This window comes from Microcebus murinus, chromosome 10 (assembly GCF_040939455.1).
Source record: "Microcebus murinus isolate Inina chromosome 10, M.murinus_Inina_mat1.0, whole genome shotgun sequence".
NCBI classification, from domain to species: domain Eukaryota; kingdom Metazoa; phylum Chordata; class Mammalia; order Primates; family Cheirogaleidae; genus Microcebus; species Microcebus murinus.
The window spans coordinates 752,730-775,774 of NC_134113.1; the positions used below are offsets into that span (position 1 = coordinate 752,730).

Here is a 23,045-nt window from a genome sequence, read left to right on the forward strand (position 1 = left end):
GTAGGGCTTCTATTGTGCAAATGCTTAGAATCCTGCTAGGGCTTGTTTTATGGGTAGGTCTTATTTTCGGGGAAACATAGTAGTGCAGTTCTGCTAACAATGAACTCCAGAGCTTTCATTTATCTGGAAATATCTTAATTTCTCTTTGAATGTAGACTTCTTGGTTGACAAGGTTTTTTTTCTTTCTCTTTCTCTTTCTTTTTCTTTGGACTCTCCTTGTGGCTCGCCCCTGCCTCTGGTCTCCAAGGCTCTGCTGAGAAACTGCTGAAGTCTCTGAGGAGCCTGTGGGTGTCTGGTTCCTCCTCCTGGCTGCCTTCTTTGTCTTTGCCTCTTGACGTCTGGCAATAATGTTTCTCAGTGTGGATTTCTTTGACTTTATCTTGCTCGGAGTTTATTGAGGTTCTTGGGTATGTAGGTTCATGTATTTCACCAAAGTTGGGGGGTTGGGGATATTATTCCTTCAAATGCCTTTTCCGCTCCCTCTGCCTTTTGCGATTCCCACGGCACGGATGTTGCATGCTTGACGGTTTCCCGCATGTTCCTCAGGCTATTCTATTTTTCTGTTTGCTCTTTAGATAATTCTAATTACCTCATCTTCAAGGTGTCTGGCCCCTTCTCAGATCTGACATTGAAGCCCTTAGTGAATTCTTCTTTTCGGCTATTGTGCTTGTCAGCTCCATATTTTCTGTTTGGTTCCTTTTTATAATTTATGTATCTCTGTTGAATTAGCTTTTATTCACACCTGTTCTACTGATGCCCTCTAGCTGTGTTAGCTCTGGGACCTTATTCCCTTTGGCTTACTGAACATGTTGAAGGTAGTGGATTTAACTTTTTTTTTTTTCCTAGAAATTCCAATGTCTGGACATCTTCAGAGATGGTTTCTATGAGGTTCTTTTTTTCCTCTGTGAATGTGCCATATTTTTCTGTTTCTTCGTATGCTTTGTAATTTTGTGTTCAAACCTGGACATTTGAGTATCTAATGTGGTAACTCTGGAAAGCAGATTCTCCCCTCCTCACAAATTGGTGATTTTTTTGTTGTTGCTTTTGCTTGTTGAGGGATACAATGGTCCATTCATTTAGTGACTTTTCCAAACTGTTTTTGCAAAGCCTGTATTCCTTGTTATGTATAATCACTGAAGTTTCTCTCTCATTATCTCTGCAGTCAGCCAGTGATTTTTTTTTTTTTTTTTTTTGAGACAGAGTCTTGCTCCTTCACCCAGCTCACTGCAGCCTCCAACTCCTGGCCTCAAGCGATCCTCCTGCCTCAGCCTCCTGAATAGCTAGGACTACAGGCACGCGCCACCACGGCCGGCTAATATTTCTATTTTTAGTAGAGATGGTTGTCTCATCTTGCTTTTGCTCAGGCTGCTCTTAAACTCCTGGCCTCAAGTAATCTTCCTGCTTAGGCTTCCCAGAGTGCTAGGATTACAGGCATGAACCACCACACCCAGCAAAACAAACAAACAAACAAACAAACAAAGTATGTCTCTTTAAATATTCTAATATATGCCACATTGAGGAACTAAAAAAAGAAGGAGCAAACTAAATCCAAATCTAGCAGGAGGAAATGAATAATAAAGATTAGTGTGGAGACAAATGACATAGAGAATATTAACAAACTCAAGTTAGTTCATTGAGAATATCAAAAAAAATTGATAAACCATTAGCTAGATTAACTAAGAAGACTAAAATTACTAAGATCACAAGTGAAATAGGGACATACTACTGACTTTATGGAAATGGAAAGGATTATAAGAGAATACTATAAAGCAACAAATTGGATAATCTAAATGAAATGGACAAATTCCTAGAAGCACACAAACTACCAAAACTGACTCAAGAAGAAATAGAAAATCTAAGCAGACTCATAACAAATAAGGAGATATTGAACTAATGATCAAAGACCTCCCAACAAAGAAAAGCTCAGGACCAGAAGGCTTCACTGGTAAACGATATAAAACATTTCAAGAAGAATTAACAGCAACCCTTCTCAAACCATTCCAAAAAATCGAAGAGGAAGGAACCCTTCCTAACTCGTTCTGTGAGGCTGGCCCTGCCCTGACAGCAAAGCCAGAATGTACAGGAAACAAAACTACAGGCAATATCCATTATGAATATAGATGTAAAAATTCTCAGCAAAATACAAGCAAATTGAATTCAGCAGTGTAGTAAAGGGCTTATGCACCATGACCTGGTGATGGGATTTATTCCAGGAATGCAAGGGCAGTTCAACATGCAGAAACCAGTCGATGTAATACACTACGTTTATATAATGGAGAGAAAAGAACAATCACATCCTAGCACTCTGGGAGGCCGAGGCGGGCAGACGGCTCAAGGTCAGGAGTTCAAGACCAGCCTGAGCAAGAGCAAGACCCCGTCTCTACTAAAAATAGAAAGAAATTAGCCAAACAACTAAAAATATATAGAAAAAATCAGCCGGGCATGGTGGCCTGTAGTCCCAGCTACTTGGGAGGCTGAGGCAGGAGGGTCGCTTGAGCCCAGGAGTTGGAGGTTGCTGTGAGCTAGGCTGACGCCACAGCACTCTAGCCTAGGCAACAGAGTGAGACTCCGTCTCAAAAAAAAAAAAAAAAAAAAAAGGCTGTATGGGACAAACCCATAGCAAACATTGTCATCAATGGTGAAGGAGTGAAAATGTTCCCCTGAGATAAGGAACTAGACAAGGATGCCCACTTTCAACACTTTTATCCAACATTGTACTAAACATTTTAGCCAGAGCAATTAAATAAGGGGAAAAAAAGGCATTTGAATGATAGAAGAATTGAAATTATTCTATCTCTATTTGCAGATGACATGATCTTATGTAGAAAATCCTAAGGAATCCACACAAAGATACTTTCAGAGCTAAGAAACAACTTCGGCAAAAGTTGCAAGATGCAAAACCAACACACAAAAATTAGTTACATCTCTACACATTGCTAGTGAATAATCCGAAAAGGAAACTAAGAAAATTCCATTTACAATAGCACCAAAAGAATAAAATGCTTAGGAATGAATTTAACCGAGGAAGTGGGAGACTTGTAAACCAAAAACGTGTACACTACAAAATACTGCTGAAGAAACAAGACCTAAATGAGTGGAAAGACATCCATGTTCATGGATTGGAAGACTTAATGTTGTTAAGATGATACGACTACCCAAAGTGGTTTACAAATTCAATGTAACCCCTGTCGAAGTCCCAATGCTGCCTTGTTTTTTGTTTTTGCCAAAAATAAAAACTCTACCCTAAAATTCATATGGAATCTCAAGGGACCTGAATAGCCAAAATAATTTTGAAAAACAACAAAGTTGGACTCACAGTTCCTAATTTCAAAACTCACTACGAAGCTACAGCAATCACAATCATGTGGTCTTGGCGTAAAGATAAACATATAGAGCTCAATGGAAAGGAATTGGGAGGTAAAAAATAAACTCTTTTGATTGGTCTTGTTAATTAAAAGAAAGAAGGAAGAAAGGGAGGGAGGGAGGGAGGAAGGGAGGGAAAGAAACTCTCAAGTATATGGTCAATTGATTTCCAACAGGATGAAAAGACCATTCAGTGGTGCTGGGAGATTGGATATCCACGTGCAAAACATTGAACTTGACCCTTACCACCATAATCAAAACTTAACTCTAAATGGATTAAGAATAAATTCAAGAGCTAAAATTATAAAACTCTTGTAAGAAAACATAGGAGGAAAATCTTCATGACCTGGGACTTGGCAATAGTTTCTTAAATATGATACTGAAAACACAGACCACAAAAGAAAAAAAAATAGGTAAATTGGATTTTATCAAAGTTTAAAAGTTTTGTGCATCAAAGGCTACTATCGAGACAGTGAAAAGACAATCCACAGAATGGGATTGCAAATCATATCTCTGATAAGGGTCTAATATCCAGAAAGTATAAAGAATACAACTCAGCAACAAAAAGCAACCAAGCAAAAATGGACTTGAATAAATATTTCTCCAAAGAGTATATGCAAAGATTCTCAACCTTATTAGCCATTAAAGAGCTGCAAATCAAAACCACAATGAGATTCCACTTCATATGCATTGGGATGGGTATTATTATTTTTAAAAAACACAGAAAATAGTAAGTGTTGGGTGAGGAGAAATGAGAACCCTCATATATTGCTAACAGGAGGGTAAAAACAGTGCAGCCACTGTGGAAAACAGTTTGGAGATTCTTTAAAGAAACATAGAGGCTGAGGCGGGAGGATCGCTCAAGGTCAGGAGTTAGAAACCAGCCTGAGCAACAGCAAGACCCCATCTGTACTAAAAACAGAAAGAAAATGAATTGGACCACTAAAATATATAGAGAAAAAATTAGGCCGGGTGTGGTGGCTCACACCTGTAATCCTAGCACTCTGGGAGGCCGAGGCTGGTGGATCGCTCGAGGTCAGGAGTTCGAAAACAGCCTGAGCAAGACCCAGCTCTACTAAAAATAGAAAGAAATTACTTGACCAACTAAAAATATATATAGAAAAAATTAGCTGGGTATGGTGGCACATGCCTATAGTCCCAGCTACTCGGGAGGCTGAGGCAGTAGGGTCACTTGAGCCCAGGAGATTGAGGTTGCTGTGAGTGAGGCTGACGCCATGGCACTCACTGTAGCCTGGGCAACAGAGTAAGACTCTGTCTCAAAAAATAAATAAATAAATAAAATAAAAATAAATAAATAAGAATTAGCCGGGCATGGTGGCGCATGCCTGTAGTCCCAGCTACTCGGGAGGCTGAGGCAGGAGGATTGCTTGAGCCCAGGGGTTTGAGGTTGCTGTGAGCTAGTCTGATGCCAAGGCACTCACTCTAGCCAGGGCAACAGACTGAGACTCTGTCTCAAAATAAATAAATAAAGAATTAAACATAGACTTACCGTGTGACCAGCAGTTCCACACCTAGCTATAGACCCAAAATAAGTAAAAGCAGGGATTGAAAAAGATATTTGGGCCGGGCACGGTGGCTCACGCCTGTAATCCCAGCACTCTGGGAGGCCAAGGCAGGCGGATCGATCAAGGTCAGGAGTTCAAGACCAGCCTGAGCAAGAGCAAGACCCCCGTCTCTACTATAAATAGAAAGAAATTAATTGGCCAACTGATATATACAGAAAAAAATCAGCTGGGCATGGTAGTGCATGCCTGTAGTCCCAGCTACTTGGGAGGCTGAGGCAGGAGGATCGCTTGAGCCCAGGAGTTTGAGGTTGCTGTGAGCGAGGCTGACGCCAGGGCACTCACTCTAGCCTGGGCAACACAGTGAGACTCTGTCTCAAAAAAAAAAGAGAGAGAGATATTTGTACACCGGTGTTCACAGCAGCATTATTAAGCGTAGCCGGAGGTGGCCACAGCCCCGTGTCGGCCAGCAGGTGAGCGGGAGCAAGAAGTGTCTGCCCGTGCCAGGGATTGCAGTTCCGCCGCGCGGCCACCTGGACAGAGCGCGGTGCCAGGGCAGGTGCAGCGCGAGCGACCCCGGCGCAGCCGTCAGGGAGGACTCGGCCGTGGGCGCGACGAGGGGCCGGGGCCGGGAGGGGCCGCGGGAGGTGACACAGGCCTGACCGACGGGAGCAGCCCGGAGAAGCCTGCTGGGGGCTGGGCAGGGGTGGAGGCGGAGTTGGGCTGGGGGCGCCGGAGCAGCGCGGGCGCCCGCGTGCCGGGCCCTGCAGAACCGGCCGCCGGGAGGGCGTGCTGGGCGCTCGCAGGCGAGGCCTTGCCTGACCCCCGCAGGGGACGCGAGCCCCGCCCGCCACCGCCACCTGCACGAGCCACCTGGGCGCGCGGCGCTGGGACACACCGAGCGAGCGCGCGGGCGGGCGCGATGGGCCGCCTGCCTCTGTCTCCCCCGCCGGCCACCCTGCGGAAACCAACGTCGCTTGGTGCCTGGGGAGGGTGTCCGGGTGGCTCCCGCCCGGCCGCCGCCCCTGCGCCCCGGACAGTACCTGGGATCCGCAGGGCTGGCTGGGCCCAGAGCGCCCGGGCGGCGGCCGGGCTGAGGCGCAGGCACCGCTGCGCACCCGCCCACCTCCCTCTCCTTCCCAAGGGGCGGGCAGGGCAGGGTCTCAGTTCCCCTCGGGACCGAGCCTGGGCACAGGTGGAAGAGGGGAGAGAGCAGCTGCAGGGGCGGGCCCGGCGACCTTTGACCTGCCCCCCCCCAGCAGGAGGAGGAGAAGGGGCTGTTCAGGGGGTCGGGCTGCGGCTGGGCTTACAGGCCCTGCAGGGCAGGGGGAAGGGGCCACATCTGTCGTCCGAGAGGGGTAGTCTTGTTGCGGGAGGATAAGGATGGGGTGAAGGGCGAGGCGCCCCTGGCACCCAAAAGGGCTCAAGGTCTCCCGTCTGCCCCCCACTCCTACCTTGGCTTTTACTGGGGTGAAATGTCTTTGAGGACAAGCTCTTCGTCTTGGTCACCAGGCTGCCAGGAGAAGCGTTTCTCTCCTGGCTGACCGCCCCCACCCACCCACCCACCCAGCGCTCCTGGAGAGCCCTCCTCCCCTCACCCCAGGAGGGGGGCCTGTTCTCTTGGAGACACACACCCCCCCCATGTGTCCTGGGAAGCTGCCAGCTCAAACTGTCTGTGGTCACTCCTTTCTCTGCTGTAAACTAAAAAAAATCTTAAGCACCCCCAGCAGACCAGGTAGACCCCCTCTTGGCTAAGGGACCCTCCCACACATTGGGTGTGGTGGCTCACCCCTGTAATCCTAGCACTTTGGGAGGCCAAGGGAGTGGTTTGCTTAAGGCCAAGAGTTGGAGACCACCATGAGCAACAGTGAGACCCAATCTTTACTAAAATTAGAAAAATTACCTAGGCATGGTGGTGCATGCCTGTAGTCCCAGCTACTGGGGAGGCTGAGGCAGGAGGATCGCTTGAGCCCAGGAGTTTGAAGTTGCTGTGAGCTGTGATGACGCCACGGCACTCTAGCCCAGGCAACAGAGCGAGACTCTGTCTCAAAAACAACAAAACCTTGCAAACCTTTAGACAAAGCTTCATTTCTTTAACCAACTACCGTGTTTTCCTGAAAACAAGACAGGGTCTTATATTTATTTTTCCTCAAGAAGACACCCTAGGGCTTATTTTCAGGGGATGTGTTATTTTCCCCTCAAAGCCTCAGCTTGCAGCACGCACAGGATGGCCGGGACCTGACAGGGGGAGCCGGCCTTGTTGGTGGGGCTGCCCGCACCTTTCCGGTCACCTCTGGGATAGCAGCTGTCACGACGGGGCAGAGGAGAAGGGCTGCTCGTCTTCTTTACCCCTCTGCGACAAAATGCACGGGTTGTGCAGATGCGCTGCGTGGCCACGCCCGTCACTAGGGCTTATTTTCAGGGTAGGGCTTATATTGCTCAAATGCTTAGAAATCCTGCTAGGGCTTATTTTATGGGTAGGTCTTATTTTCGGGGAAACACGGTACAAATCGAAGAATCTTTAAACCCACCTGTAACCTGTAACCCCCTACTTGAAGGTGTGCAGCCTTCAGGCCAAACCAATGTACGCCTTCCATGTGTTGATTTAATTCCTGTCTCGCTGAAATGGATAGACCAAACTGAAACCAACAGCGAGGCCACTTGCTCAAGGCTTCTGGGTGTGGCTGCACATAATCGGCTCAGAATAAACCTCTTTCAATCATTTTACAGAGTTTGGGCTCTTTTCCGTGGATACGATGGCGACCAACATGGGGCTCAGAGAAGACTCAGGACCCCCCCAGAGGAGGAGCCTGAACTCAGTGCGAGGTACCAGCCTGGCCCCCTTGGGTGCCTGACGCTGAGATTCTCCCTGCATAAGTCCTGTGCCCAGGACTCCCGTCCTGGGTTGATGGTCCTGGCTTACTCTCAGCTGTTGGTCCTTTTCCTAGGAAGCTGTTGTTTGGGACTCTAATTTTGATTTGGAGGTGCATTCCAAGGGTCTTGTTCATTGCGTCTTCCTCCCAAAACTAATCTCAATCGGCTTTTCTGAGTGTTTGCAAAAGAGGAAACCAAACTGTCTATGCATAGATAAATGAGAGACTGAGTTCCTCAGCTCTGAAGAGAAAGGGCATTTTAAGGCATTTTCAGCTTCCCAGCCAAAAGGCACTCCCAGGTGACCTAAGTAAGAATGTCTGGGTGAATCCCCACGACTTGGAGTGGCCCTGTAGAAAACCCCCTCGACAAAATCAATTAAAAGAAGGCTGATGGCCAGGCGCAGTGGCTCAAGCTACTAGCCCTCTGGGAGGCTGAGGCAGGAGGATCACTCAAGGTCAGGAGTTCAAAACCAGCCTGAGCAAGAACGAGACCCTGTCTCTACTAAAAATAGAAAGAAATTAATTGGCCAACTAAAAATATATAGAAAAAATTAGCCGGGCATGATGGCGCATGCCTGTAGTCCCAGCTACTCAGGAAGCTGAGGCAGAAGGATTGCTTGAGCCCAGGAGTTTGAGGTTGCTGTGAGCTAGGCTGACACCACGGCACTTAACCCCGGGCAACAGAGTGAGACTCTGTCTCAACAACAACAACAACAACAAAAGGAGGCTCATCCAGGAAACATACCTAAGTGCAGGTCACCGAGCGTTTGAGCCCTCCCTGAGGCAGTAGACCAGGAAGATATAAACTGAGATGTGGAAGAAGGTGGGGCCGGCTCAGTGGTGAAACACTGTGGAGCCCCCACCCACAGTCTGCACGCTCTGATCCCCGACACTAAACCCTAGGCCACAGTTCCAGGTCCTTCTTTTAAAGGAAAATGGAAAACAAGTCCTCTAAAAGTGAGAAAAGGCCGGGCGCGGTGGCTCACGCCTGCAATCCTAGTACTCAGGAGGCCGAGGTGGGAGGATCGCTTGAGGTCAGGAGTTCAACACCAGCCTGGGCAAGAGCGAGACCCCGTCTCTACTAAAAATAGAAAAAAATTAATTGGCCAACTAAAAATATATAGAAAAAATTAGCCAGGCGTGGTGGCGCATGCCTGTAGTCCCAGCTACTCGGGAGGCTGAGGCAGGAGGATCGCTTGAGCCCAGGAGTTGGAGGTTGCTGTGAGCTTGGCTGACCCCACAGCACTCTAGCCCGGGCAACAAAATGAGACTCTGTCAAAATAAATAAAATAAAATAAAATAAATAAAATAAAATAAAATAATAAAATAGTGGGGAAAGACAAGGAGAAAGCACTCCTTCGCGCCCTGCAGGTGGGTTATGGCATCTGCACCTGGGAGCGTTTGTGTGAGTGGAAGGTTGGAGGCGCCGGACTCTCTAGGGCTCCAGCCGGTTACGGTGGATTCTGCTGCACAAGTTTTCACTGAAGGGCAAATTCCATCAAGGAAATTCAGAGCTCCAGTGGTCGACCTGCCACTGCAGAGTTGGGTCTCTCAAACCGCCTCCCTCTCCGTTTTCGTTTCTGCCTGCTCTGAACCTGCTGACTCGTTCTGCTGATGTTGGGATAGATTCAGTGTTTGCGGAATTACTAATGCAAGCCTACTTGGAAAACTTGCAGCCAGTTCTAGCTAAAATGCAAACATTGAAAACTCACTTTAAACTGAAAGGGGAAAAAAAAAAAGAGGAAAGGAGGTTTTGCTAAAAAAAAAAAAAAAATCAAACTGCCATGGGGAACTGTTTTACCCCAGACTCTGATCCACCGGCATTGCTAGATTACCTGTCAGGGCAAGTCCGTGAACAAGCTCCAGTTTCTCCAGCTGTCATCTGGGCGCAGCAGTCTTGCACACTGGTGGGTTTGTGTTATTATCTCCTGGCTGGAGTGCCGAAGTAATAGCTGCTGGAACTTTGTGTGCGTGTGCCTCTGTGTGCGTTACGGTGAGTTGTGTGCGTGTATTATATGTTGTGTCTACTTGGTACCAGACTGGCTTGTAAATGAGGGAGCACTCACAAATTAAATAAATGCAAATGCCTTTTGAACTCATGTGAATGTATTAATCTTTGGTAAATAAACTGGGTTATTAAAAGATTATAATTGGCCGGGCGCTGTGGCTCACGCCTGTAATCCTAGCTCTTGGGAGACCGAGGCGGGCGGATTGCTCAAGGTCAGGAGTTCAAAACCAGCCTGAGCAAGAGCGAGACCCCGTCTCTACTATAAATAGAAAGAAATTAATTGGCCAACTGATATATATAGAAAAAATTAGCCGGGCATGGTGGCGAATGCCTGTAGTCCCAGCTACTCGGGAGGCTGAGGCAGAAGGATCACTCAAGCCCAGGAGTCTGAGGTTGCTGTGAGCTAGGCTGACGCCACGGCACTCACTCTAGCCTGGACAACAAAGCGAGACTCTGTCTCAAAAAAAAAAAAAAAAGATTATAATTGATAAGGTAAAAAATTAAAATGCCTTCAAATTATCAGTATACATTTTTTTTTTCAGACAGAGTCTTGCTCTGTCACCCAGGCTAGAGTGCAGTGGTATCATTATAGCTCACAGCAACCTCAAACTCCTGGGCTCAAGCGATCCTGCTGCCTCACCCTCCCGATTAGCTGGGACTACAGGCATGCGCCACCATGCCCGGCTAATTTTTTCTATATATATTTTTTAGTTGGCCAAGTAATTTCTTTCTATTTTTGGTAGAGACGGGGGTCTCGCTCTTGCTCAGGCTGGTTTCAAACTCCTAACCTTGAGTGATCCTCCTGCCTCGGCCTCCCAGAGTGCTAGGATTACAGGCGTGAGCCACCACACCCGGCCTAAAAGTCATTTTAATTTTGCTTTTTTTTCTAGAGTCAAGACAAATATTTCCTAGCACTCTGGGAGGCTGAGGCGGGCGGATTGCTTGAGGTCAGGAGTTTGAAACCAGCCTGAGCAAGAGCGAGACCCCGTCTCTACTATAATTAGAAATAAATTAATTGGCCAACTAATATATATAGAAAAAATTAGCCGGGCATGGTGGCGCATGTCTGTAGTCCCAGCTACTCGGGAGGCTGAGGCAGGAGGATTGCTTGAGCCCAGGAGTTTGAGGTTGCTGTGAGCGAGGCTGACACCACGGCACTCTAGCCCAGGCAACAAGTGAGACTCTGTGTAAAAAAAAAAAAAAAAAGGAATTCAGACGCGTGTCATCACGTCACTGGTGTCTGTTGGCATTTCCTGCGATGTCAGTTTTCTGCCCTGGAAATTTTGAGTGTTATGTTGTGAGGCTGAGCGGCTTCCCCTTGTGGAGAAGGCGGATACTCTTGTGTCAGTCCCCGCGGGATGCAGATCCAGCGTCCAAAGCCTTTGCTGTTCCCCGCAGGACCCTCTGCGCGTGCGCCCCCTTGTGGTCACTCGGAGGCCTGAGTGGAGGCCACCTGTTGAGGTCGATTCTCCAGGTATGGGACGTGCTGATTAGAACCGGAGCCACGCGTGTGCAGACTAGGGGTGGACACAGGGGTTCAGAACTTTAAAGCTGGTGGGATCATTTCCCTAACCTTCTTCCTCCCCGTTATTTTCCTGGTACTTTCCAATTACCTGGGTTTCCCTTTTCTGACAACAGAAACCATCCACTTCTGCATTTGTGACGTGTAGAGGCCCAAGGTCAGGAGGAGGTCGAGGGGAAAGACTGCTAGTGCTAGTGAGTGAGTTCGGAGGTTCCGGGATCCAAGGGCAGTATAGGAAAACCAACTGATTCCAACAAGCCATGATTTTTGAAAATAAATAAAGAGTAAAAATATATATATAAGAAAAAAAAGAACCCTAACTGAATTTCTATATGCTAGCAGTGAACCATCCAAAAATGAAGTTGAGATAACTTTATTCACAATGGCACTAAAAATAGTAAAATACTTACGAATAAATTTAACAAAAATAGTGCAAGACTGGTACACTTAAAACTGTGTAGCATTTCTAAGAGATATGGAAGAAGATCTAAATAAGTGGAGAGACATTCGACACTGATGGATTGGAAGACTCAGTACTGTTCAGATGGCAGGACTCCTGAAATTGGTTTATGGGTTGAATGCAATCCCTATTGAAATGTGAACAGGTCTTTTTTTTTTTTTTTTTTTTTTTAGAAATTAGCAATCTGATCATAAAATTTATATGGAAAGCAGGCTGGGTGTGGTGATTTATGCTTATAATCCCAGCACCCTGGGAGGCCAAGGTGGGAGGGTTGCCTGGGGCCAGGAGTTCAAGGTTACCATGAGCTGGGATCACACTACGGCAGCCTGGGCAGCAGAGCCAGCCCTTGTCACAAAAAGAGAAAAAAGAAAAAAAGAAAAAGAAAAAAGGAAATGCAAAGGATCCAGAATAGCAGACTAGGGCTGGGCACTGTGGCTCACTGGCTCATGCCTGTAATTCCAGTCTCTCTGGGGGGCCCAGGCGGGAGGATCGCTCAAGGTCAGGAGTTTGGCAACCAGACTGAGCAAGAGTGAGACCCCCGTCTCTACTAAAAATAGAAACAAATTGGCCGGGCGCGGTGGCTCACGCCTGTAATCCTAGCACTCTGGGAGGCCGAGGTGGGCGGATTGCTCGAGGTCGGGAGTTCGAAACCAGCCTGAGCGAGACCCCGTCTCTACTAAAAATAGAAAGAAATTAATTGACCAACTAAAAGTATATATACAAAAAATTAGCCGGGCATGGTGGCGCATGCCTGTAGTCCCAGCTACTCGGGAGGCTGAGACAGGAGGATCACTTGAGCCCAGGAGATTGAGGTTGCTGTGAGCCAGGCTGACGCCACGGCACTCACTCTAGCCTGGGCAACAAAGTGAGACTCTGTCTCAAAAAAAAAAAAAAAAAAAAAAAAAAAAAAAAAAAATAGAAACAAATTAATTGGCCAACGAAAAATATATGGAAAAAATCAGCCGGGCATGGTGGCGCATGCCTCTAGTCCCAGCTACTTGGGAGGCTGAGGCAGGAGGATCGCTTGAGCCCGGAAGTTTGAGGCTGCTGTGAGCTAGGCTGGCACCACGGCACTCTAGCTCGGCCAACAGAGTGAGGCTCTGTCTCAAAAAAATCAAAACAAAAACAAGCAAACAAAAAAAAAAACAGTATAGTGAAACAATTTTGAAAAGGAACAAAGTTGGAGGACTGACATTTTCCAATTTCAAAGCTTACTATAAAACTGTAGTAATAAAGAGAGTGTGTACTACCATAAGGGTGTTAACTAAAAAAAAAACTAACAAGGTTTATACTTTGGAAAAAGGAGAGATTTATTCCTCATCAAGGGCAGCAGCCTGTTGGGTGGCCAGTCCAGCTGTGAGAAGCTGAGCCGGGCCAGAGCCAGGCACCGGTGCTTCCACAGAGAGACAAAAGGGCTTATCTCGCCCACCTGTCATGGCTGGGAACTCAGTTTTAAGGTGTTTCTGGGGTCCCCTTGGCCAAGAGAGCTTAGGATTTTACTTTTAGTTCACAGGATCAACCTATAGATCAATAAAGAGTCCATAAATAAACCCAAACAAATTTAACAAAAGTGCCAAGTTTTTCATCTTTTCGACAAACATGCGGTGATAATTAGATATCCACATGTAAAAAGATGAGTTTAGACCCTTACCTCACACCATATCAAAAAGTAACTCAAAAATGAACCATAGGCCAGGCGTGGTGGCTCACGCCTGTAATCCTAGCACTCTGGGAGGCCAAGGTGGGCAGATTGTTCGAGGTCAGGAGTTCGAAACCAGCCTGACCAAGAGCGAGACCCCGTCTCTACTATAAATAGAAAGAAATTAATTGGCCAACTAATATACATAGAAAAAAATCAGCTGGGCATGGTGGTGGTGCTTGCCTGTAGTCCCAGCTACTCAGGAGGCTGAGGCAGGAGGATCACTTGAGCCCAGGAGATTGAGGTTGCTGTGAGCTAGGCTGACGCCACGGCACTCACGCTAGCCTGGGCAACAAAGTGAGACTCTGTCTCAAAAAAACAAAAACAAAAACAAAACAAAACCCAGTGGGATGCCCCTCCATACCCACTATTGTTATAACCATGACAATAAAAAAGGAGGACAGCAGGAAGATCTGACAAGGACGTGGAAGCAATGGAACCCTCATGCATTGCTGGTGGGAATGTAAAACGTACAGCCAATTTCCTCGAGAGTTAAACGTGAATTTACCCCCATACGACCCAGCAACTGATTCCTGTGTGTCTCTGCAATGACAACGTTGTCCGCACGGGGACTTGTGCACGAGTGTGCATGGCAACTTCATTCATGACAGCCGAAGTACGAAAACAACTCTAATGTCCATCAGCTGGTGGGTGGAGAAATAAGTGGTTTGTCCATACAGTGGAATCGTGTGGGCACTAACTGCCGTCACACGCTACAACATGGATGAACCTCAAGTGATTATGTCCAGCGGAGGCATCCAGACACCAGATACTACAAGATGTGTGATTCTATTTATATGAAATGTCCGAAAAAGGCAAATGGGTAAAGATAGAAAGCAGGTTAGTGGTTGCCTAGGGCTAGGGTGGGAAGAGGAAGTGACTGCTAATGGGTACAGAGGGACTTTGAGTTGATGGAAATGTTCTAAAATTGGACGGTGCTGATGGTTGCACAACTCAGTGAATTTACTAAAATCGTTTGACTCGTGGGCAGATCACTGAAATTGTTGAAAGTGGGTGGATTGTATGGATGTAAGTCACACCTCGATAAAGCTGTTTTAAAAATACCCTTCACAGATTTTATTAGGTTTCCACTTATCACTGAGAAATGTTTAAAGTGATTCGGAGTATTCGCTTGAGAGGAATTTGGGGTTTTATTAAAAATTGAGCCAGCTGGGAGAAATGAACCTGCCTGGGACCCTGGTCCCAGAGCTGCTCCCTGGTGTTGGAAGCCCCCAGCCCTGCCCTGCCAGCCCCCACCCGCCTGCAGCAGGTGCAGCCTGGACCTGCCCTCCCTCCTCCAGGCCTGGCCGCCCGCCTCTCCTCACCCCTCCACACCCCTCCGAGGGGAGCGGCACCCCCCCCACCTCCCACCTGGCTTTTTCCACCATGGACACACACGCGCGCGCACACACGCACACACCACGCACCCCACACCACACGCTTCCCGGGCCCTGGCCCGGCTCCCTCCCCTCCCCCACGCAGGGCTCTGCAGGGGCTCCCCAGGGAAGCCAGGTGGGCTCAGGGCGCCCGCAGCCAGTCTGGCGCTCAGGGCGCAGCGGCCGCAGGGCCAGGGCCTGCGAGTCAAGTGCCGGCCAGGCCTGGGTGACCGCGGGTGGCGGGAGGACGACGACTGGGACAGCATGTCCCCGCGGCTGGTCAGGGTGTGGGGCAGGGAGGCCAGCGGACCACAGCCCTGAGACCCCTTGTCACCTCCCTGGCAGGGCTGCTGCTCCCCCGGGCCGGTGGGGTCAGCCCCATCGCCCTGCGCATTGCAGGGAGGGGCCCCACGTGGCACGCGTCAATGGGCGGATCCTTCCTGCGGTCCCGCCTCTCCCCTCCAGCCTTCTCACTCGCACCTCACCCCTGCCTAGGAGGACTGGGAGCCGGGTTGCAGAACGCGCCCCGCCCCCCCCCCGCCCCCCCAGCTACTGGAGGCTCCTCGACTGCAGCGGGGCCCAGGGATGTCCTCAACCCCCGGGGTGGGAGGGGGGGGGACGGTGTGCTCCCCGCGGAGTCCGCCTCCCTCTGGCTCTCCCACCGTGTGAGTCCGCCTCCCTCTGGCTCTCCCACCGTGTGTCGTGGGCAGGGCCTCAGAGGCGCTGAGTCACAGGAGACTCCCGCGTGCTGCTGTGCCCTTTGAGTGCGGGGAGGGTGAGTCACGCGGTGGCAGCGGCCGCGTCATATGGGGGCGGGGGAGGAGGAAGCGCACTCCTTGTCTTGGCGCCAGACTCTGCTTAGGTCAGGGCCCGCACAAGCGCACACGCACAGCGCACACGTATGTATATGCGCAGGCACACGTGCACACACACGTGCCCACACGCATGCACACTGGAGCACACATGCATACATACACAAACATGCATGAACCGCGAGGGATATAACACACACACGTATCCACGTGCAAAGACACACAGACTCACATGCACTCAGGAGCAAGCACATGCTCAAAAACCCAGACACACATGCACTTGGAGATTCACACACCCGCTGACACACGCACAGCAACAAGCACACGCGGACATGAACGCCCACGTGCGCACACACACGCACAGCTACATGCACACGCGGACATGAACGCACACGTGCGCGCACACACGCACAGCTACATGCACACGCGGACATGAACGCACACGTGCGCACACACACGCACAGCTACATGCACACGCGGACATGAACGCACACGTGCGCGCACACACGCACAGCTACATGCACACGCGGACATGAACGCCCACGTGCGCGCACACACGCACAGCTACATGCACACGCGGACATGAACGCCCACGTGCGCGCACACACGCACAGCTACATGCACACGCGGACATGAACGCACACGTGCGCACACACACGCACAGCTACATGCACACGTGGACATGAACGCACACGTGCGCGCACACATGCACAGGGTTAGGCTCCTGCTGGCCCTTTCTAGCGGGGACACTGAGCTGACTGCTTGGTAGCCTGGACTGGGTAAGGGGCAGAGCTGGGACTCCGGAACCTTCCAGGGCCCTCCTGAGCTGGCCCTGGCAGAGCCAGCAGGGAGGCAGGTGGCACCTGCTGGCCTCTGCTCCACACTCTTCCTCTGCGGGCCCCGCACCCCTCTGCTTCCCCACGCAGACCGGGCTGTCAGGGCAATCCTGGGGCGCCAGGGCAAACCAGGAGAGGGGTCCCGGGGGTGTGTGCTGTACAGGGACTCTGCTGCCCTTCCGCACCTGCCCTGCTAGTCCCCTTTTTTTTTTTTTTTTTTTTTTTTTTGAGACAGAGTCTTGCTTTGTTGCCCAGGCTAGCGTGAATGCTGTGGCGTCAGCCTAGCTCACAGCAACCTCAGACTCCTAGGCTCAAGCTATCCTGCTGCCTCAGCCTCCCGAGTAGCTGGGACTACAGGCATGTGCCACCATGCCCGGCTAATTTTTTATATATATATATATCACTTGGCCAATTAATTTCTTTCTATTTATAGTAGAGACGGGGTCTCACTCTTGCTCAGGCTGGTTTTGAACTCCTGACCTTGAGCAATCCGCCCGCCTCGGCCTCCCAGAGAGCTAGGATTACAGGCGTGAGCCACCACGCCTGGCCTGCTATTCCCCTTTGAGGCCTGCACCCCTCTGCCTGGCCACAGCCTCTGCACCTGTTGCCCCTTCTGCCGCCGCCCCGCCCCAGACTGCAGGGCTGCCTGTGCCGTCTCCAGGGCCTCTCAGAAGCATCTCGGCCGCAAGGCTGGTGGTGGCCCCTTGAGCCCCACCAGTGCCCCCAGCACATCTGAAATCGTCTGCCAATTTATGTCTGGCAGGGGCGGGCCCCTCGGTAGTGCCCCGAGGGGAGCTGGCCAGTGGACTGTGCATGTGGTCTGAGGCTGGGCCTGGGCATTTCCAGGCCCCTGGCCCTCTCTGCACTGACCCGAGTGGGATGGGTCCCCATGCGCTCAGGACCAGTGGCCTGGGCATTTCCTGACCCCAAGATCCCTGTCTTCTAGCCCAGCAGGTGGAGCCTGGTCACTGGGTCCCAGAACCCAGGGCACCTGCAAACAGAGCAGGCCCGGCCGCCTGACAGGAGCATCTTCCTTGTGTTGTCCAGTGTGACCCCACAGCCACCCGGGGCCTGGAGGGACTCTTGGGGACCTCAATGCTGCCCCTGGCCTGGGGCTTGGGCGCCAGCACCTCGCCTTTGCACAGAGCACAGCAGTCCTGGCGGAGCCCAGAGCACCCTGCACAGGGTCCGCTTCCAGGATATCCGGGGCACCTGCCCACCTTGGAGTCAGAGGAAGCCTGCAGAGCCTGCCCCAGCAGAGCGACCATGGGGCCTCAGGCCAGGGGGGCGGCAGGGGCTCCCCACCGCGTGCTGGGCCTGCAGGGCTCAGGCCCCCCATCTGGTCCCTGCCTGTGCCGAGGGAGGGAGGAGCGTGGCAGCTCAGGCCAGGGCAGGGCAGCCGGCCTCCTTTGCAGGAAACTGAGTGGCAGGGGCCAGAGGCCAGGTTGGAAGCAGCACACCTCCCTGAGCCTCGTGTGGGGAAGATGGGGGGTTCCCAGTCATGTCCACCTCCTCCTCGGGTCAGTTTGCAGACTTGCCCTCAGTTTACCCACCTGACTCACTCAGTGCTGGGTACAGGTGACCCACATGCCTCTTGTTCATCCAGGTGTGAACCCCCACCCCACCCAGGCATGGCCTCCCTGGGTGAGGCTTCCCTGCAGGGGCCTGGCCAGGAGGAGGGCAGTGAGGGGGCCGGAGGGGCAGGCCCTGCCCCCACCCTGCCCGGCCAGGCCTGACGGCCAGGAACCCCGGGGGGGGGGCAGTTGTGTAATCGAAGCTCAGGGCTCCACCAAGGCCTCCTGGAAGGCTGGCCGGTCTGGAAGTCACGTGCTGCAGCCTCAGCACCCGCCCCCCAGGGGCTCCGCAGGGCCAACAGTGAGGTGTGGGCCCTGCACCCCCAGCTCGGCCTGGCAGGGAAGGACAGGAACCCAGCAAGCCTGGCTGACACCCTCCCTGCCCCCGCCTGGGAGCTTGAAGCTGCCCACACGGAGCCCCTGTGGTGGCCCCTATCTGGACAGCACCCCCAGAGGATGCCTTGGACCTGGCGAGAGCCAAGCACCCATCCCATGCCCTGCACTGGTGTCCCCCTACACCGGACGCTGTGGCCCCTGTGGTCAGCACAGACTGAGGCATGGGCCTGCAGGGGCCCTGGCTTGTCCCTTCCCAGCCACGGTACCATGACCGTGGGCCCCTCACCCCCCACCTGTCCCAGCCTCCACTGTCCACCTAGCAAGCTGCCCAGCCTCTCCCACCGGACAGCCCCACACGGCCAGATGTGAGCAGCTGTGCAGGTGGGCTTTGGATTCCCTTTGTTCTGCTTTCACTGTAGCACCCGGACTCCTGAGCTGGGTGGGGGTGCGGGGGGAGACGGGCCCCCAGGAGCCACCAGGGATCACTTCCCTTTGCCACACAGCCTTAGCCCCAGAAACCTCGCCAAGGTTTCGTTTCTGGAGGTGCATCACAAAAAGAAACTCAGCAAGGCCCTGACGGTGTCAGGCTGGCCTTGGAGAGAGGTCTCCGTCCCAGCCTTGTGCTAAGGGGAGGCCAGGAGAGGAGGACAACACAAGTGTCTAAGAGAACGGCCCTTGAGGGGGAGCCTCAGGCAGGCTGAAGGGTCAGCCTCAGCCCAGGCCCGGGCATGTTTGTGAGCAAGCCGCCAAGCGTGACCCACCAGCAAGCATAGAGCCTATTGTGTGGCGCCCAAAGGTGCCACCTGCTCAAGACTCCTCTGCGGGGAAGATGCTTTCCGTAACTTGACAGAAAGTACCTAAAGGACACCTTTAAACAACAAACTGGCAAAACCAGCCAAAGATGTTAAAACGTGCGGGGAAGAGGGACTAGCCTCGCAGAGTCGGACCAGGCACCAAGAGGAGCCCCGAGTAATGAAGGGGCAGAGCTCAGGGCGCAGAGCCTGGCAGCCTCCTGGGGTGGGGTGCGTGACAGAGGGGACCCAGGCTCCAAGGGCAGCCTCTTAGACTCCCTCCCTCCCCCGCCCCAGGTGTGCCCAGTAAACACAGGACACCCACTATGTACAAAACATTTAATTGAAATACCTGTATAAAAAATATGATCTCCAGACATCACACTTTTTAACTGAAAGAAACCCCCATCCTCGATGCCTAGACACACCGGGACCACATAAACATAGCTGCTAAAATAAATTAGAGGCTTGAGACTCTGCCCCCCACCCCACTCCACCCCCCAGCTTTCAGAGCCAACAAGCAGACTGTACAAAGTCAATAATTTAAAACCCACCCCCTGGGGCACAGAGTGCCTCTAGGTGGCAGGGTCACCCACTCCCCTTAAATTAGCCACTGTACAAGTTCATCTTCCGACAGACACAGGTGAGGCCAGGGACCCACACCAGGTGCAAGAATCAGGCCCTGTGTCCCTGGGCCGCAGCCACCCTCCCCTCCCCAACCAACCCAGGGGCCTGGCGGCAGCGGGCTGCCCAGAGAAAGTAACCTCAACAAATAAATTAAATAAATAGCCCCGGTGGGCCAGGGGCGCCCTCCGCGGGGGTCACACCATAAATAACAGACGTTGGCACGCGCAGACGCAGCTGGCGCGGGCAGGCGGGCGCAGAGGCCCGCGGTTGCATTGCTTGTGCATGGACACGCCCAGACAGACACCGCACGACTGGAGGACGCAAGGGGGCATGGGGCCCCCGTGCCCAATGGTGAGAGCGCTCCGGGTCGGAGGCGCCTCCCGGACAGAGCAGCACAGACAGAGGGACGTCTCGAGCTCAAGTGTCCACCCGGGGCAGGCGGGATCTCGCTTCGACCGGAGCCGTCTTTGGACAGACAGAGCTTGAGAAAACCGAGTCCTGTGGGACCAGCGTTCAAAAGGCACTCAAAGCAAAGGTCACCAGGGGTCACAGATCACTGCTTCTGCAGGAAGAGACAGCCCAGGCAGGAGAACGTCAGTGTTTCGGGGGCGTCGGGGGGCTGGCGGGGGCGGGTGGTCCCTTGGCTCTCGTGAGCGGGGGGCAGGCCCCCAGCCGCGTCCAGGTCCCTCCTCACAAGCTCTCGCTGCTGGACGTGGTGCTGGATCCGTCGTCAGGGTCCAGGGCACACAGCCGCAGGTCACAGGTCTCCGGGGTGTCCCCACTGGCCCCCAGCATCCAGGGGTGAGCAGCGATCTGGTCCAGCGAGGGCCGCTCCGAGGGCCGCAGGGACAGACACCACTGGATGAGCTGCTGGCACTCTGGTGGGAGAGGCAGGGTCAACAAGGGGCCTGGATGCCCTGACCCTTGCCCCACACCAGGTGCCACCCCCCCACACACCTGGAGAGACCCTCCTCCGGAAGAACAGGTGGCCGCGGAGGATCTCCGCGTCCTGCTCGAAGGGGATGTCCCCGCACACCATGTCGTAGAGCAGAACGCCCAGGGACCACACGGCGGCCGAGCGCCCGTGGTAGCGGTGGTAGCGGATCCACTCGGGGGGGCTGTACACCCGGGTGCCTGCGGGACACAGGGCAGGAGTCAGAGCCGCACGAGGCGGGCACCAGACAGACATAAAGACCCCGCAGACGGGGACAAGGCTGGGCACACTGGCCGACAATGCACTCCTAGGCCTGAGCTGGAGGGAGCGCAGGCCTCAAAATCCGGCTTGTCATCACCCTGGAAAAACCCCAGCGGCGGCCCAGAAGGGCGCGGCCTAGCGGGGGAGGGGCGGGCCAGTCCCGCCCCCCAGCTGCGGCGGGTGGGTCACATGAGCCAGAGCTCTGGTTTCACAACAAACAGATGCTCCCAGGGCGCAGCGGGTCCCTCACTGCCCTGCTGAGGGCGGGGGAAAGAAAGGCGGGGGAGCCGGGCGGGGAGCCCCGGCTTCCCCACGCTCTGCAATGCGGGGATTTCTGCTGCGGCGTCCCCGCGCTCAGCACGCACGCAAGCCCGCCTCCGCAAGGGGGGAGGCCGCCACCAGCGCCGCTCCCGCTCCGGAGCTCAGACACCAGGCGCACTCGGGGCCCGCTGCGCCCCACGCCATCCCTGCGCCCCACGGGGACGCGCTGGGTGCCACCCGCAACCGGGGGTCTCGCAGGCGTAAAGATCCCACGAGCCCCCCCACCCACCCGCAGCGGCGGAGGCGGCAGTCTCGAGCGCGCCCCTCGCCCCCACTCCCCACGACCCCGCGCGCGCACGCTCGGCCCACCCGCAGCGGCGCGCGCCGCCCAACAGTCACCAGCCCCTCCGTGCGGCCCGCGGGCGTTACCCGCCCGCACCGCCCGCTAGAACGTTCCCGAGCACCCGAACTCACCGTCGAAGTCAGTGTAGACCGTGTCCTTGAGCAGCGCGCCGGAGCCAAAGTCGATGAGCTTGAGCTCGCCCGAGCGCAGGTCCACCAGCAGGTTCTCGTCCTTGATGTCGCGGTGCACGACCCCGCAGCTGTGGCAGTGGCGCACGGCGGCCAGCACCTGCGCGAAGAAGCGGCGCGCCAGCGGCTCGTCCAGGGCGCCGCGCTCCGTGATGAAGTCGAAGAGGTCCTGCGCCGGCTCGGGCCGCTCCAGCACCAGCAGGAAGCCGTCGGGCCGCTCGAACCAGTCCAGCAGGCGGATGACGCCGCGCGCGCCGCCCGCCGCGCCCACCTTGCGCAGCAGCACCACCTCGAGGGGCACGGCCGCGCCGCCCTGGGGGAAACGGCGGTCAGCGCGCCCGCCGGCCCGCCACCCCGGGGCCCCGCCGCCGCGCCACCCCGCCCGACTTACGAGGCTGCCCCACTCGGTCACCCGCTCCTTCACCACGTGCTTCACGGCCACCTGGGGAGGGGACGGAGCGTCAGGCCGGCCCGGCCGAGCCGGCGAGGCGCGCGTGGGGCGACAACCCCGGCCCGCCCGGCGGCCCGACTCACCGGGAGCCCGTCCGCGATGCGGCTGCCCGCGTAGACCGTGCCGAAGCCGCCGCTGCCCAGCACGGCGCCCACCTGGTACGCCTTCTCGAAACTCTCCCGGTCCGCCCTGGCTGTGGGGACCGCACGCGGGGTCAGCGCGGCCCGCGGCCCTCGCCCCGCCCCGCCCCGCCGGCCGCTCCCGCCTACCTGGCTGCAGCAGCTTGGCCGGGAGGTGGTCCGCGCCGCCGGGCCCGCACAGGTGCGCCAGCGAGCCGAACTTGGACAGCAGCATCGCGCGCGGCGGCCTCCCCGGCCCGCGGACGCCGGGCCTCCGAGCCGAGGCCGCGGGCGGCGGGCGGGACCGGGCTCCGCCACACGCAGCAGCCGAGCGGCTCCCGGCCCGGCCGCCTCGCCCCGGGCTTTTGGGCCGCGGCGGCGCGGATCCCTCCGCGGGGGCGGGGCGAGGTGGGCGGCGCCGGGACTAGCTGGCCGCAGTGGAGCCGCGGAGGCGCACGGCGTGCCGCGTCCTCCCCGCCGGCGCCGGCCACGCTCCGCGCACGCGCAGCTGCCGCGCGGGCGAAGACCGGGCGCCTCCGGCGGGCGGGAGGTGGCGCGCGAGCCAATGGGAGCCGGCGTTTTCAAAGGACATCACACGCCGGCCAATGGTAGCGAGCGGGGGCGGGGCTTCCCGGGCTCCGCCCCCCGGCCGCACCGGGGAAGGTCACCCGCCCGAACGCGGACGCCG

General features: G+C 54.3%; 1 protein-coding gene across 2 annotated transcripts; it reads right to left on the minus strand.

Annotated features, from left to right (window-relative positions):
* Positions 1 to 20,070: 20,070 nt before the first annotated feature.
* PIM3 (Pim-3 proto-oncogene, serine/threonine kinase) lies at positions 20,071 to 22,724 on the minus strand. Of its 2 annotated transcripts, XM_076006901.1 has the most exons (7): positions 22,508 to 22,724; positions 22,322 to 22,431; positions 22,179 to 22,229; positions 21,731 to 22,100; positions 20,758 to 20,934; positions 20,495 to 20,678; positions 20,071 to 20,362 (listed from the first exon to the last, which is right to left on the minus strand). In XM_076006901.1, the coding sequence occupies exons 1-7, from the start codon at positions 22,590 to 22,592 to the stop codon at positions 20,347 to 20,349; spliced, it is 993 nt and encodes a 330-aa protein (XP_075863016.1). In that variant the 5' UTR covers positions 22,593 to 22,724; the 3' UTR covers positions 20,071 to 20,346. The 2 variants fall into 2 exon arrangements, with proteins under 2 accessions (XP_075863016.1, XP_012645034.2); XM_012789580.2 differs by having other exon boundaries at positions 20,071 to 20,678; positions 22,508 to 22,723.
* Between the last annotated feature and the right edge of the window lie 321 nt (positions 22,725 to 23,045).